Source organism: Phyllobates terribilis, unplaced genomic scaffold (genome assembly GCF_046119375.1).
Source record: "Phyllobates terribilis strain yellow unplaced genomic scaffold, ASM4611937v1 Scaffold_1__5_contigs__length_1240528914, whole genome shotgun sequence".
Classification (NCBI taxonomy): domain Eukaryota; kingdom Metazoa; phylum Chordata; class Amphibia; order Anura; family Dendrobatidae; genus Phyllobates; species Phyllobates terribilis.
In genome coordinates, this window is record NW_027362761.1 from 342,580,825 (window position 1) to 342,593,707 (window position 12,883).

At 38.7% G+C, this 12,883-nt stretch overlaps 1 protein-coding gene across 1 annotated transcript in view; it reads left to right on the plus strand.

Moving 5' to 3' along the window:
* The window catches only part of LOC141260424 (transmembrane protein 132D-like), a 1,566,153-nt gene extending 1,554,348 nt beyond the window's left edge, over positions 1-11,805 (plus strand). Inside the window, exon 9 of the mRNA XM_073676136.1 lies at positions 7,107-11,805. Coding sequence (XP_073532237.1) covers positions 7,107-8,282 — 1,176 coding nt within the window. The 3' untranslated portion in view covers positions 8,283-11,805. The remainder of the gene's footprint in view (positions 1-7,106) is intronic.
* Positions 11,806-12,883: the final 1,078 nt, after the last annotated feature.

The window sequence follows — 12,883 nt, forward strand, 5'->3', positions numbered from 1 at the left end:
TACAGTTTCCCAAGCAGCTGTAAGGAAGAGGGACTTTCCAGCATATTCACGCTGTGACTATACAGGGAACAGCTGATTGAACAACTCAGTCCAATCAGCTGTGTCAGTGCTATAAAAATGCTCCCATCCTCTCTGCCTCACAGCAGCAGAACTGACAACCCATCCACAGGGATCTCACAACCCGTCCACAGGGAGCCAGCGCTATAACAATGTTCCTCTCTGCCTCAGTGCAGCCGATCTGACAACCCCTTTACAGGGATCTGACAACCCCTTCACAGGGAGCCAGCACTATAACAATGCTCTGATTCTCTCTGCCTCACTGTACTCACAGAGTGACTGCAGACTTATCGATTTGGACCGGACAACCCCTTTAACACAACCACTGTGATGCACACGTCTGGAGCCTGGAACACTGACACTGGTAGACGTCAGGATGTTCTTTGTGGGCTGAGAGCTAGCAGCCTGCTCTCCCACCCTTGTAACACTGCAGCCACTCCCAAAGTAATCTGTAGTGGTACGCAGCTCCTTTCAGCATGTTCACCTCTGTCAGTGATTGGTGGGAGTGCTGAATGTCAGACCCTCACAAATCTCATATTGATGACTTATCCTGTGGAAAGGTCATTAGCATGTCATTACTGGACAAATCCTTTCATTTTTTCTTTATGTGGTTATAACATTAAAGAAGTTGTCCACTACTATAGATAATGCCCCCAATGAATTTAAATGGTGTAAATAAGTTGTTTTGTAAATACCTTGTGTTGTGCTTCTTGCCTGTGAGCGACGCCATCACTGGCCGCCCTCAGGCATCACATGACCCCCAACAGCAGCCTCGTCTGGCATCCGCATATATCACGTCAAGTCAGGCGTGACCCAGTGACGCGCTCCACGGTGATTTATGGGCTGTGGGCGAGGTTTCACCACGCATCACAGCTCAGCATCCACCGCACCCCACTCCCAATGAATGAATGACGCGCAGGGAAACCCTGCCCACAGCCCATCAGTCACCGGGGAGCGCAGCACTGAGACACGCCTGGCTGCAGCCGGAACTTGACGTGATATCAGCTGATGCCAGAGCCGGCTGCAGCCAGGGGTCACATGAGGCCTATGAGCGGCCAGCGATAGCACCACTCTCAGGCAAGAAGCACAACACAAGGTATTTACAAAACAACTTATTTACACCATTTAAATACATTGGGGGCATTATCTATAGTAGTGGACAACCGCTTTAAAGTGAATGTCTGCTCTAAAGCTACAAGACTGCAGGCACTCTATGTGTCACTATGTGACTGCAGACTTGGGAATCCTCACATCTAGTGCAGTAGATACTGATTATTCTCCATTGTCGGCAGTGAGAATGAGTGGTCATGTGACCACAAGTATGAAATATGCATTCTCCACATTCTGACTAGACCTCCGGAGAATCCTCCAGAGAATCCTGAAAGCACACAGTGTGCCTATAAACTCATATTGGGTGCTATATATAGTTTTCACTACACCCTATCCATGTAACTATATGTAACTATAAGGGGTAATGTATGGAACATGTAACAACTCTATCACCACTATGGATGTGATGTGAGGGAGCTGATCATTGCTGCTGTCACAGATGAGCTGTGCAAAGGACACTGCTCTGTTATTTCCAATGCTGGGATGAATGACAGAGGTCAGTGCAGGGGCATATACAATACAAATGAGTGTGCAGTGGGCGGGCAGAGGGCGGTGCTGGACACTGAGGCAAGCTCTGGCTGTGAGGTTAGATAATACCGCACAGGGAACACTCAAGTCTGGTAGAGCCGCAGCTAAACAAATTGGATGCAGGGTATGAAGTGAAATTCAGGAGGAACGAAAGGCAGAAACAAAAAAATATTACAATACAGCACAGATTAGCTTAAAAAAAATTATTTCATGGTCGGACAACTTCTTTAAAAAAAAATGCTTCTATTTGCCAGGTTCTTTCCCCAGATAGCTACTGCTACTAAAACTGGGAACAACTCTAGCAGAAGTTTTATTTTACTCCATAGTCGACCCGGGTCCTATGCCACTCTCCAGCGGACCAATTCCCTTTCCAGCAAACTCCAAAACCTATCAATGTTCTGTCTGTAGCAAAATTTATTTCTTCAGCTGGAATAACGCTATCATGCCATAACATTCGACCATTAAAATATTTTAGGAACTTCATCCATATTTCCAGATCCTCTTTTATTCCCTTAGTTATCGGAACATAAAAACAAGGATTTTTTATGTCCGCAATATGCATAGCTAAATGTCTACAAAAACCTCTACCCATCGGCATTATCATAGACGCGAAAGCTAATAAACACAACAATGACTCGATCTCTAGAAGGATAGTTTTATTTCTAGCCAACGGGATACCAAATTCACAACACGTTAATTCAAAAAATATTCAAAAATTCCTTACATACTTCTGACTCCCTAGGTCCAACAAACAAAAAATTATCCAATTCTCCCCTCATATACTGAACTTCTATAACCCATTCAATAAAATTAGAAAATGCTTCCAAATAAAAACATGATAAAGAACAACCCATTGGTAAACATTTATCTACAGAGGATAAACCTCCAAACTGGAAACCCAGAGAATTGAATCCGTCTGGGCGGATTGGAAGCAGTCTGAAAGCTGCCTCAATGTTGGCCTTTCTCATTAAAGCCCCTGGCCCAAAACTTTTCACTACTTCAGCTACTTTATTGAATGATGTGCAACTGACTGTCAAACTATTATCAATACTATCATTTAGGGATGAACCATATGGGTATAATAAATGGTGAATTAACCGGAATGAATTTGGCTCTTTTTTAGAACTACCCCGTTATGAGAAACACGCAAGTTGGCAAATGGGCATTCCACAAATGGGCACGCCACTCTCCCGGCTCTAATCTCCTTGCTTATTTTACTTTTTACTACCTCTAGGTGTCAGTTGACTGATTTCAAATTATCTATCCATGTACATCCAACCCCGGAAAATTTAGAAATTGTGAAACCATCTGAAAAACCATTAGTTATTAGTTTGGCCATCCTATGGCTTGGGTACCGCTCTAGCCAGGTTCGCATTCTCTACAATCTCACTAGAGTCGATGTCTTTGATAAAATATTCCCTTGTGGAGGGCCAGGATGACATGTTTGCTTTTTTGAAACACCTGTCCACTAGATGTGTCCTTCCACAAAAGGAACATTCATGCTTATATTTACATGTATTAGGACAATTAAACTGTAATTCATTAACCCCTTACTGGCCTGGGGCATATTAGTACCAGTCCACGACCCCCGGTTCAGCACGGGCTCCGGCGATGAGCCCACACTGAACCGGGCACATGTCAGCTGATTCTTACAGCTGTGGGTGTAATCACGATCCACCCGTGGCTGTTAACCAGTTAAATGCTGCTGTCAATCTCTGACAGCGGCATTTAACAGCGCTGCGCCGGAAGCGTGTCACGTACCCCGCCCAGCGGTGACCCCGTCACGTGATCGCAGGTCACTGATGGGTGGGCATGTCAACCAGGGGTCTGCAGCAGACCCCAGTGGTTGTCATGTAAAGAGTGCTATGAGCGCCACCTAGTGGTCGGTTATCATAGTACAGGAGTATTTCTGCTACATAGAGGTGATCTGTTCATCACTTGTATGTAGCAGAGGCGATCAGACAGTTGCTGCTTCTAGTTTCCTATGGAGACATAGAAGCAAGCAAAAAGTGTAAAAAAATGTTTTTAAAAATATAAAAAAATATAAAAGTTTAAATCACCCCCCTTTTGCCCCATTCAAAATAAAATACTAAAAAATAAACCCCACATACACATATTTCATATCACCACATTCAAAATCGCCTGATCTATCAAAAAACGAATTAATCCGATCGATAAACGGCATAACAAGAAAAAAATTCCAAACGCCAGAATTAAATTTTTTTGGTCGCCGCAACGTTGCAATAAAATGCAATAACGGGCGATTAAAACATCGGATCTACCCCAAAATGGTATCAATAAAAACGTCAGCCCAGCGAACAAAAAATAAGCCCTCACCCGGCCCCATATCCCAAAAAATGGAGACGCTACGGGTCTTGGAAAATTGCACCATTTTTTTTTTATAGCAAACTTTGGATTTTTTTTCCACCACTTAAATAAAAAAGAACCTATACATGTTTGGTGTCTACGAACTCATAATGACCTGGAGAAAAATAATGGCAGGTCAGTTTTAGCATCCAGTGAACGTGGAAAGAAAAAAAAATAACTGTAGAATTGCATTTTTTTTGCAATTTCACCACACTTGGAATTTTTTTCCCATTTTCCAGTACACGATATGGTAAAACTAGTAATGGCATTTAAAAGTACAACTCGTCCCACAAAAAATTAAGCCCTCACATGGCCATATTGACCAAAAAATAAAAATGCTATGGCTCTGGGAAGAAGGGGATCAAAAAACGAAAATGCAAAAATGGAAAATCCCAAGGTCATTAAGGGGTTAAAAGCAAAACACATCCCTTTTCTAAATGTAGACTGAGCTGGTAATTGCCCCGCTGATTGGTTTGCTAGGCAACGTAAAATTAAGCCAAAGATCCACATATTTTACATTTAAGTGAATGGTATACTGACAACTTTTGATAGTAATTTTCATCACAAAAATACCAGCTCATGCCTCCAAAGTTTTTATAGGCCTCCAGCACAATCTCTATGTGTTGAAAAAACCCTGAGCATTTTCCTGAGTGCTTTTCACCCATAATACTGGCAAAAATGCAAAAGACTTGTAGCCAATTATTAAATGACCTAGGTATAGGCCTGCGTCTATCCTCGTCCTCTTTTTTCTCTAGCCTTCCTAAAAACTCCTTGGAGTTTGGTAACAACAACAGTATGCCTATATACTCATTTGCGCCATATTTTTTCTTTAATTGTAGCTGCTAAGTGATAACCCTTCACCTACCCCTTTAACTCTTGATGCTATTTGGGAAACTACAGATTCTTGTTAGCCCCCCTTTACTCTAGACACTCATCTAAGTGCTTCCATACCTCCGCCATCCCAGGTGTTCTAGAGGACGGACTAGCAGACCCTATATGGTCTGTTGTGGGTGTAGCATATCTTTAAGTGAAGACAACACTTGAGCTAACTGGTCTAATATGTATGGTAGATGTGTGTGGTAATGATTGTACTTACCATCTTCCGAAATGTCATCTTGGACCAATCCACGCCTGAAGGGTTGATATCCATATGGCTCTTCAGGTTGCTGACCGGTGGCCCTGGGACCAGCGACGGCCTCATCCAACCGGTGATCAACCGAGCCTAACCTAGACTCTTGCTGTGACTCGATTCCATCCACATACCTTTGTCCTCTCCATCTTCCTGAGGTCCTGGATACCCTGACCAGTGATGGGGAATATGCGATTCTCTTCTTCTTGCTCCTGGACCAACTGCGCATGCCTTATGATGCATTGCAACCTTGTGCACCGCTCCGTTGACTACTTCCGCTCGGCCTTCCTGTTCTCCCACACTTGCCACTTGGCACTGCAACAACCACCAGGGCACTTTCCTCCCCCATTTTTTCTCCGGAGCTCTTCCAGTGCAGATTCCATAACAGCAGGTACTGCAGCAGGGTTTAATGCGATGACGATGAGTGACAGAACTCTTCGGTGCTGCCATATTTTATCCCCATGCATGTTTCTATTTACTATAACTTTGCCCTATCGCTGAGCGTTGTCGGGGAAAAAACAGTCTCCCCCTGCACAGCTGACTGGATGCCCACTCCCACCAATTCCATCCTCTCTTCCCAGATATGTGCCAACACCACTCATTTTCCCACCAATTAACCCCTTCAGGAGAGGAATAGCTGGTGCATGGTAATGCCATGTATTCCCCTCCTGATGGTCTGGTTCAGCCATTTTTGCAGAGAAAGAATCAGATTTATTTGATAATATATATTACAAAGCTGCTTATTTTCATGTGTACTATTGATTTATGAAATAAAAATTAAACTGATGGTTACTGTATAAGTTTTACCTGATGACTGATCGATTTGGTTGATATTGTTCATTTTCATCAACCTAAGTCTAATGTCTATGGGCACATACTGTATATGTATGCCTAAAACATTGCTGCATTCAAAAGCAAAAATTGGTAGATGCTAAAAAGCGTGGACATTAAATTATCATTTCCAAAATATGTATGCGCAGTCCATGTCTTTTTCTACAGTTGTAGATATTTGTGAACTATTTTGCAAGCATGTTCTTAGGACTGTCTGACAGCTTAAAGGACAAACAATGGTTTAACCGAATCTGAGCATTGAAGTGCTCTATGAAAACTTAGCTAAGCAGGGGTTCATTTTACAGTAATAAGCGGATCTTAGCAACAGTTACGACATTATCATTGGTTGTTAAATGTCTGAATGGTTGTGAATAATGAAAATGAACTTAATGGTTTCACTATGCAAAATATAAAAAATATTTCTTCAAAAAAATTCCCATACAAGAGTCTAAACCTGACTGGAGTAAAAAAAAAGAAGGTTTTATGTTTCATAAAATATAAAGAGTTTTCATTTGTTATTTTATGTACCTAAACATGAATCATTGATCAAGTGTTTTGTGAAGCAATAAAGAGAATAAAGTTCCATATCTCACTGGAATTAACCATTTTTGATCAAAATTTCCAAAATAGAATGTGAAATAGTTTGCAGAACAGAAAAAGAACAGTTGTAATTGTTATTTCCTGAAGGTTACATACAGCGCTTCATCATTTCTTACAAGTAATCATGCTAAACTTTAAATTAATATACATTTTTGAAATGTGCAATTCTTTTTCATTTAAATACACAACTGCGATAATTTAAGTTAGCATATAATAATGTCTTCTGACAGTCACTTTATTATTCCGCTGTTAAAGTCAAATCCATATCGCCCCAGGGACTCATTGTCATTTTGGAACCAGTGAGGAAAAAACACATTTTATTGCCAAGAAATTTAAACTAGTGCTTTTATGTCTTCGAAATGAATTTGTGCCCTTCACCTCCTTGTAGTTTACAATTTATTACAGTATAAAATGTTCATGAAAATATTTTATTCCTTTTATCTGCTGTTGTTTTCTGAATTTTCTCTTTTCCTTTTGTATACAGGAAGTAGAGATCAGTTGTTGGATTCAGTTTAGTGATGGTACAGTGACTCCTCTGGAAATCTACGACTCTAAAGACTTTTCATTGAGTGTGTCATCCTTGGATGAGGAGGTTTTCTCTGTGTCTCAAGATTCTAAATCCAAATGGCCAATATTTTCTGCTATTTCAGATGGACAGGGTGCTCTAGTCAAGGTAGAGCTCATGATTAATGAGGTATGTCAGAAGTCTAAACGCAAGAGCGTTCTTACTGTCGGTTTTGGTAACATAAGAGTTAGGTTTGGTCACAACAATGGAAGTAACAGTAGAAATGTGAACTACCAAGATCATTTTGAAAACCATCCTATTGGTAGAAAACAGAAGATTCCCATAGAACGAGCAAGACCTGATGTTACTTACTTTGGTACACCATCTATGGAACGAGATATCCAGAACACGAACAGGGCTACAACTGACCGAGCCACATTAAATAAGAAGAGGGAGAGAGAAAGTCTGTTAGATGATGACAGTCATCTTCCAAATATCCCCATGGATTTTACTAGTTTTCCTGCACAGGTTGATCTACCAGATAGTAATGGTGATATTGAAGAAAATGATCTTGCTCAAAATACAAGAGGATTAAGTGACTTGGAAATTGGAATGTATGCATTATTAGGGGTCTTCTGCCTGGCCATTCTTGTTTTTCTCATAAATTGTGTGACATTTGCACTCAAGTATAGACACAAACAAGTCCCAGTGGATGAACAAGAGGCCATGACACATTCGCATGATTGGGTTGGACTTACAACACGAACAGAAATATTAGAAAGTAACATAAACTTCCCTTTGCAGCAAGAAGAATGCATTACAGCTGTAGAAAGGGGAGTAAATATTGTAGAAAGTAAATATCTTATCACTTCAAACCCTTCTAAAACTGTAAATGGACAGCCGTACAGATCTGCAGAAACTTCCTTCAATGAAGGGAAAGAACAGAAGGGTGAATCTGCAACCTCTCCTACCTCCAAAAGGAAACGTGTAAAGTTTACTACTTTTACCACCATCCCTTCTGAGGATGATTGTCCTAATATTAATTCCATTTTAGTGAACAATGAAGACGATATAAAGTGGGTATGCCAAGACATAGACATGGGCGAATGCAAAGAACTGAGAAACTATATGGAAAGGTTACATGAAAATGTGTGAAAAACATCTTTCGCTTCAAGATATTTAGCCATTCTCAGACAAAAGAAAGTCCCAGTAGGGGCTAGTTCTACGTCCAATATATTTCTCCACTTTAAATCAACTACTTTAAAAAATGAAGTAATCAATAAATGCACAAACAAACTTTTTACACAGACTTTTACAGGGTAGAACACAACCAATATAACGCAAAGTCTGGTTAAAATGCAACTTTGTGTATTGTATGTAATGTGTCATGCAAAGTGCATATGCAGCATAATATCATTTACAACAAAGGTAAAATGGTTTTACAATATGATTCAGACAACCAAAGGATATCACCATAGGAGAGATTTTTCACAACTAATGTAAAAAATTGTAATGAATTTAAATAATAACTCATTTTTCAGAGGTCAAAAGAAAAATGAAAACAGTCATCTGATTGGTTGACATGGGAAACTTCTCTCTTTTCTAGGCATTAATGTTGATAAATCTCCCACAATGTTTTTATGCAGACATGGAATGATGTGGAATTACCTGTATTTGCTATTTGTTGCTGTCTTATTTAGTAGTCTACAATTTAACAAAAGATTATATTTGTAACTTGAAAAAAAAAATATGTAAGGATTTATTAGCAAAAATGTTATTGTTCAAGTACAAAAAAATCTAATTAATGAAAACCCTTATCAGACATGACAACACTTATATAATCCACATTTATATCATTACATTGACTGTGCATATTCTTTATAAAACCTCCATTAACATATGACCCAAGTATTTGCAAAGATCTCAAAATTCCTAACAAGAAAAAATTAATTTTCTATAAATAAAAGCTAGGATATGAGTATTTGCCTGTGAATAAACCAGTATTAGGAATATTTGCTCACTTTTATTAGCCAACTTTATAACATAAAGGAAGGAATGCAATGTCCCTCTCTCCCTGCACCATGTTATACATTTTTGTGGGACGTATACTGATGACTTCTACATTTGGGACCTCAACTTTTGCCCTAGGAACCCAACTTTTGGTTCAGACTCATAAACTAAACTCTTGTGCATTATTTGAGCATGTTCTACTGAGAATAACAGCATAACCTTAAAATACTAAGACTTAGCACTGCCTTTGATGGGCTGGCTGTGGTTGTGAAATGTCACTGAGCTGAACTAAATAATGAGTCTGTCAATTCCTTTCTCTCGTAAATAACAAAACCATAACGCACAGCACTGACATCCCTTAATTCTTGTTCCAATAGTTTTTATTATATATTATTTCAATACAATTCACGGGTAAATGAGAGGAAAGGAAGAAGGGACTTGACTAAGTTGAAGAAGATAGTGCGTGAAAAGGGGCAAATCACCTAATTCTGAAAACTTGTGCTTTTTAATATTTTACGTATTATGTAGCTCATGCTATTTGTTGAACTTATTTTTTACAGATACAGAAAAATACCACCTTGGTAGAAAAAAAAACAAAACATTTTCTTGTTCTGTACTACATGAATTGAAAATAGTTTTACTATGGAACACAATAATTAGGATGAGGCTGATAAAATGAAGCACATTATGGTAATAGCTTTACCGACAGAAAAAAAGTGGATATAATAGTTATTAACGTCAGACTTTCACAATATCTTTGCAAATATGCAGTAACTACAATGATAAATGTTCTCAATGAAGGAGCCCAAGAATTATTAGTAAGGCAAATACATATTTTTAAAATGGATAAATTGAGTTAATATTAATTAGAAACCACATTCTTACAATATACAATACAACCATCTTTTAATATAATTCGCTAAATACTTTCGAAAGGTTAGCACAATGTCACCTACTCTGTTGGACCTCATTCATGCGTCATGCGTTCACTCTGAATTCTGTTCTTTTGGAAAAAGAGCTGAATATGGAGCCATTATATTCTGTGAATGATTTCCCAGATTTCGCGTTATTTTCTTTGCACCTTTTCCTTTATACACTGCTTATTTTCCATACACAGAATGTTTTATGTGACATACTATATTCCTAATAGAAGCACTTTTTTGGTGTTTGTAAGAGAGATTATGGTATACTTGTAGCATTGTATGGACTGTAACAAAGTTTGAATGAGGCCTTTGGATTCCATTTTTAAAAACCATACAATATTATAAACAGTATACCCAGTGTCGGACTGTGGTGCCAAGGGCCCACCAGTAACCAACTCCAGGACCCCACTTTTCACCTACATGCAAATGTGACATTATACTCAATCACACATTTCTATAACAATAAACTGGGTAGATTGTTAAATAAATAAGATCCTGCCTTTGTCTGTACATAGTGGTTCAAGTATATAGTACCAAGTACTGCTCATATACGAGGGTGGTGGCCCACCGGAGGATTCTCCTGTGGACCAGTCCAAGCCTAAGTATTCCCAAGAAATGGATTTTATAAAGAAATGGCCTTACTAGATTCTAATAACTTACATAATGTTGATGGATTGGTTACTGAACACTGCCATGCTTCTCTATACATGACATATTTGCACTAGTTTTTGTGCTATTTGCACTCTATATGCAAGCATCGTATAGCTAAATTAAATGGAGGAACCAAATGAGTAAAAACTGAAGAGCATCCTAAAGTGAACTTGTCACCAGGTTTTCTCTATAAAAACTGTATCCACCATCATTGTGCTGTCTTTAATAGCATTCCTGCAGCCCTTTCACCCTTTCACAGCTGCCTTTTATAATTGTTCCTTTCCTTATACTAATTGGCTCCGAAAAGTTTGATGGGTGTTTCCAGACAGTGTAGTCGCTGTCTCTCCTGCCTTGATTGATATAGCTAAAGTCCTTCCACATTGCCTATTGCGCCTGTGCAGCTTTTGTTCTTTAATGCACAGACACAAAAGTTGAACAGGCTGTGTGGAGGCTTAGGAGACATCAGCTATGTCAATCAAGGCTGAAGAGATGGCAGTTGTGGAGACTGAAGAGGCGTCAAACACAGTCCAGAGATACTTGGAATCAGCTACCATATGGAGAGTAACAATTATAAAAGGTGTATTTTTAGCTTTGTGAGGGAGCTGTGATCTTAAAAAGTTTCAGGAGTGCTATTAAAGACAGAACAAGGTGGTGGATACAGTTTATAAACTGAGACATTTAAAAGGACATATGTGTCATCAATACTCTTCAAGTTCCACAACATAGAAGTATGATTCATTACTTTAATTATAAAATGTAGTTGCTAGTACTTGTCATGAATTGTGTAAATATGTGAAAATTAAAATAGGAAAATGATTTGTTTTGTAGTCTCACTATATTATCAAATGTGTCATAAATCACACTATATAATAACGAACATTCATGTCCTCATTCTATTTCCTCCATTGCAGTCAAATTGCATCTTTGGTTACTAAGTGGAACAAGAAGTCATTGCCTAATTTCAATGTGCAGATTTAGCATGGTGGATCTTAATGTCTGCCGCCCTCTTCCTAATACTGGCTAAAGTAACCAGGTACAATCTTACTTGCAAGTGTAAGTTGTGCAACATTAAAAAACAAAATACATAGACCCAAAAAGTAGCTCATGATACTTAGTGTTTATTAGAATGTATTTTTTTCCACTAACCTCTCCATGAACATGCCTACTGTACCCACTTTGGCTGAAATTCCCATGCCCCATCTTTGTTTTTCCCTGGCATCTGGAGGTTGAGTAGAGTTGGGAGGTGTCTATAAGTATTAGATTGTCATTAGATTGGCTTCTGTTTAGAGCCGTGCGCCACCACCACTTACTTACATCATTGTTAACTGTAGTCACAGCTGCATTTTTATGTTTGACTTAAGGTTCTCTCTCGCGTGTGATTGCTACATAGAGAACACTCTAGATGATGAACAACTTCCATTCAAATGCATTTTGTTGCTATAGAATCTGCTATCGTCTTTGATATTAACATATGTGTAAGGCTTTCTGAATGGTATGATGTGCCATTAGAGCATTAGCTGACAGTCACACACATCTCAGTTTGCATTCTGCACAAATGTGCCACCATTAATCACGTAGTTAATCACATTTTCCAAGTCTACTTGTTTAACAATAGTATCAATATAAAATACTCATGTAGCATGTTAGCTTGCTAATTTCTTTTAGATGCATATTATACTCCTCATATTGTCATTATCCATGCATGTGCCACAGGTGTATTCTCTGTTTAACACAATTACTTAGATCTTATATCTGGTATGTCCCTGGTACAAATAATATTTGCTTTACATATCTATTGATCAGACAAAAACCTACCATGCTCCATGTGGCTGCCTTTCAGGTGCATCTCTCTCTAATCTTACCCTTATCTAATAAGATTATACAGGTTTGATAAATGAGGTTCACTATTCTCTATGTATGAAAAAGTTTAAAACACCTTGTATAAGGTATCACTGAAAACACAGGTTGGTGAGCATGGTCTAAAAACTATCTAATTCCTTATGTTTATTATTTTATTATTTTTGTAATTTGGTTTTGCAATATTGGGGGAAAATGAAGTGTAATAAATGACAGTCATGTCGGTGGATGTATTGCTCCTGCAAATAGGCATGCCAGTCGATTTCTGATTTATCGAAGAAATTTCTGCACCCAAAACCTCCAACAATAGATCAT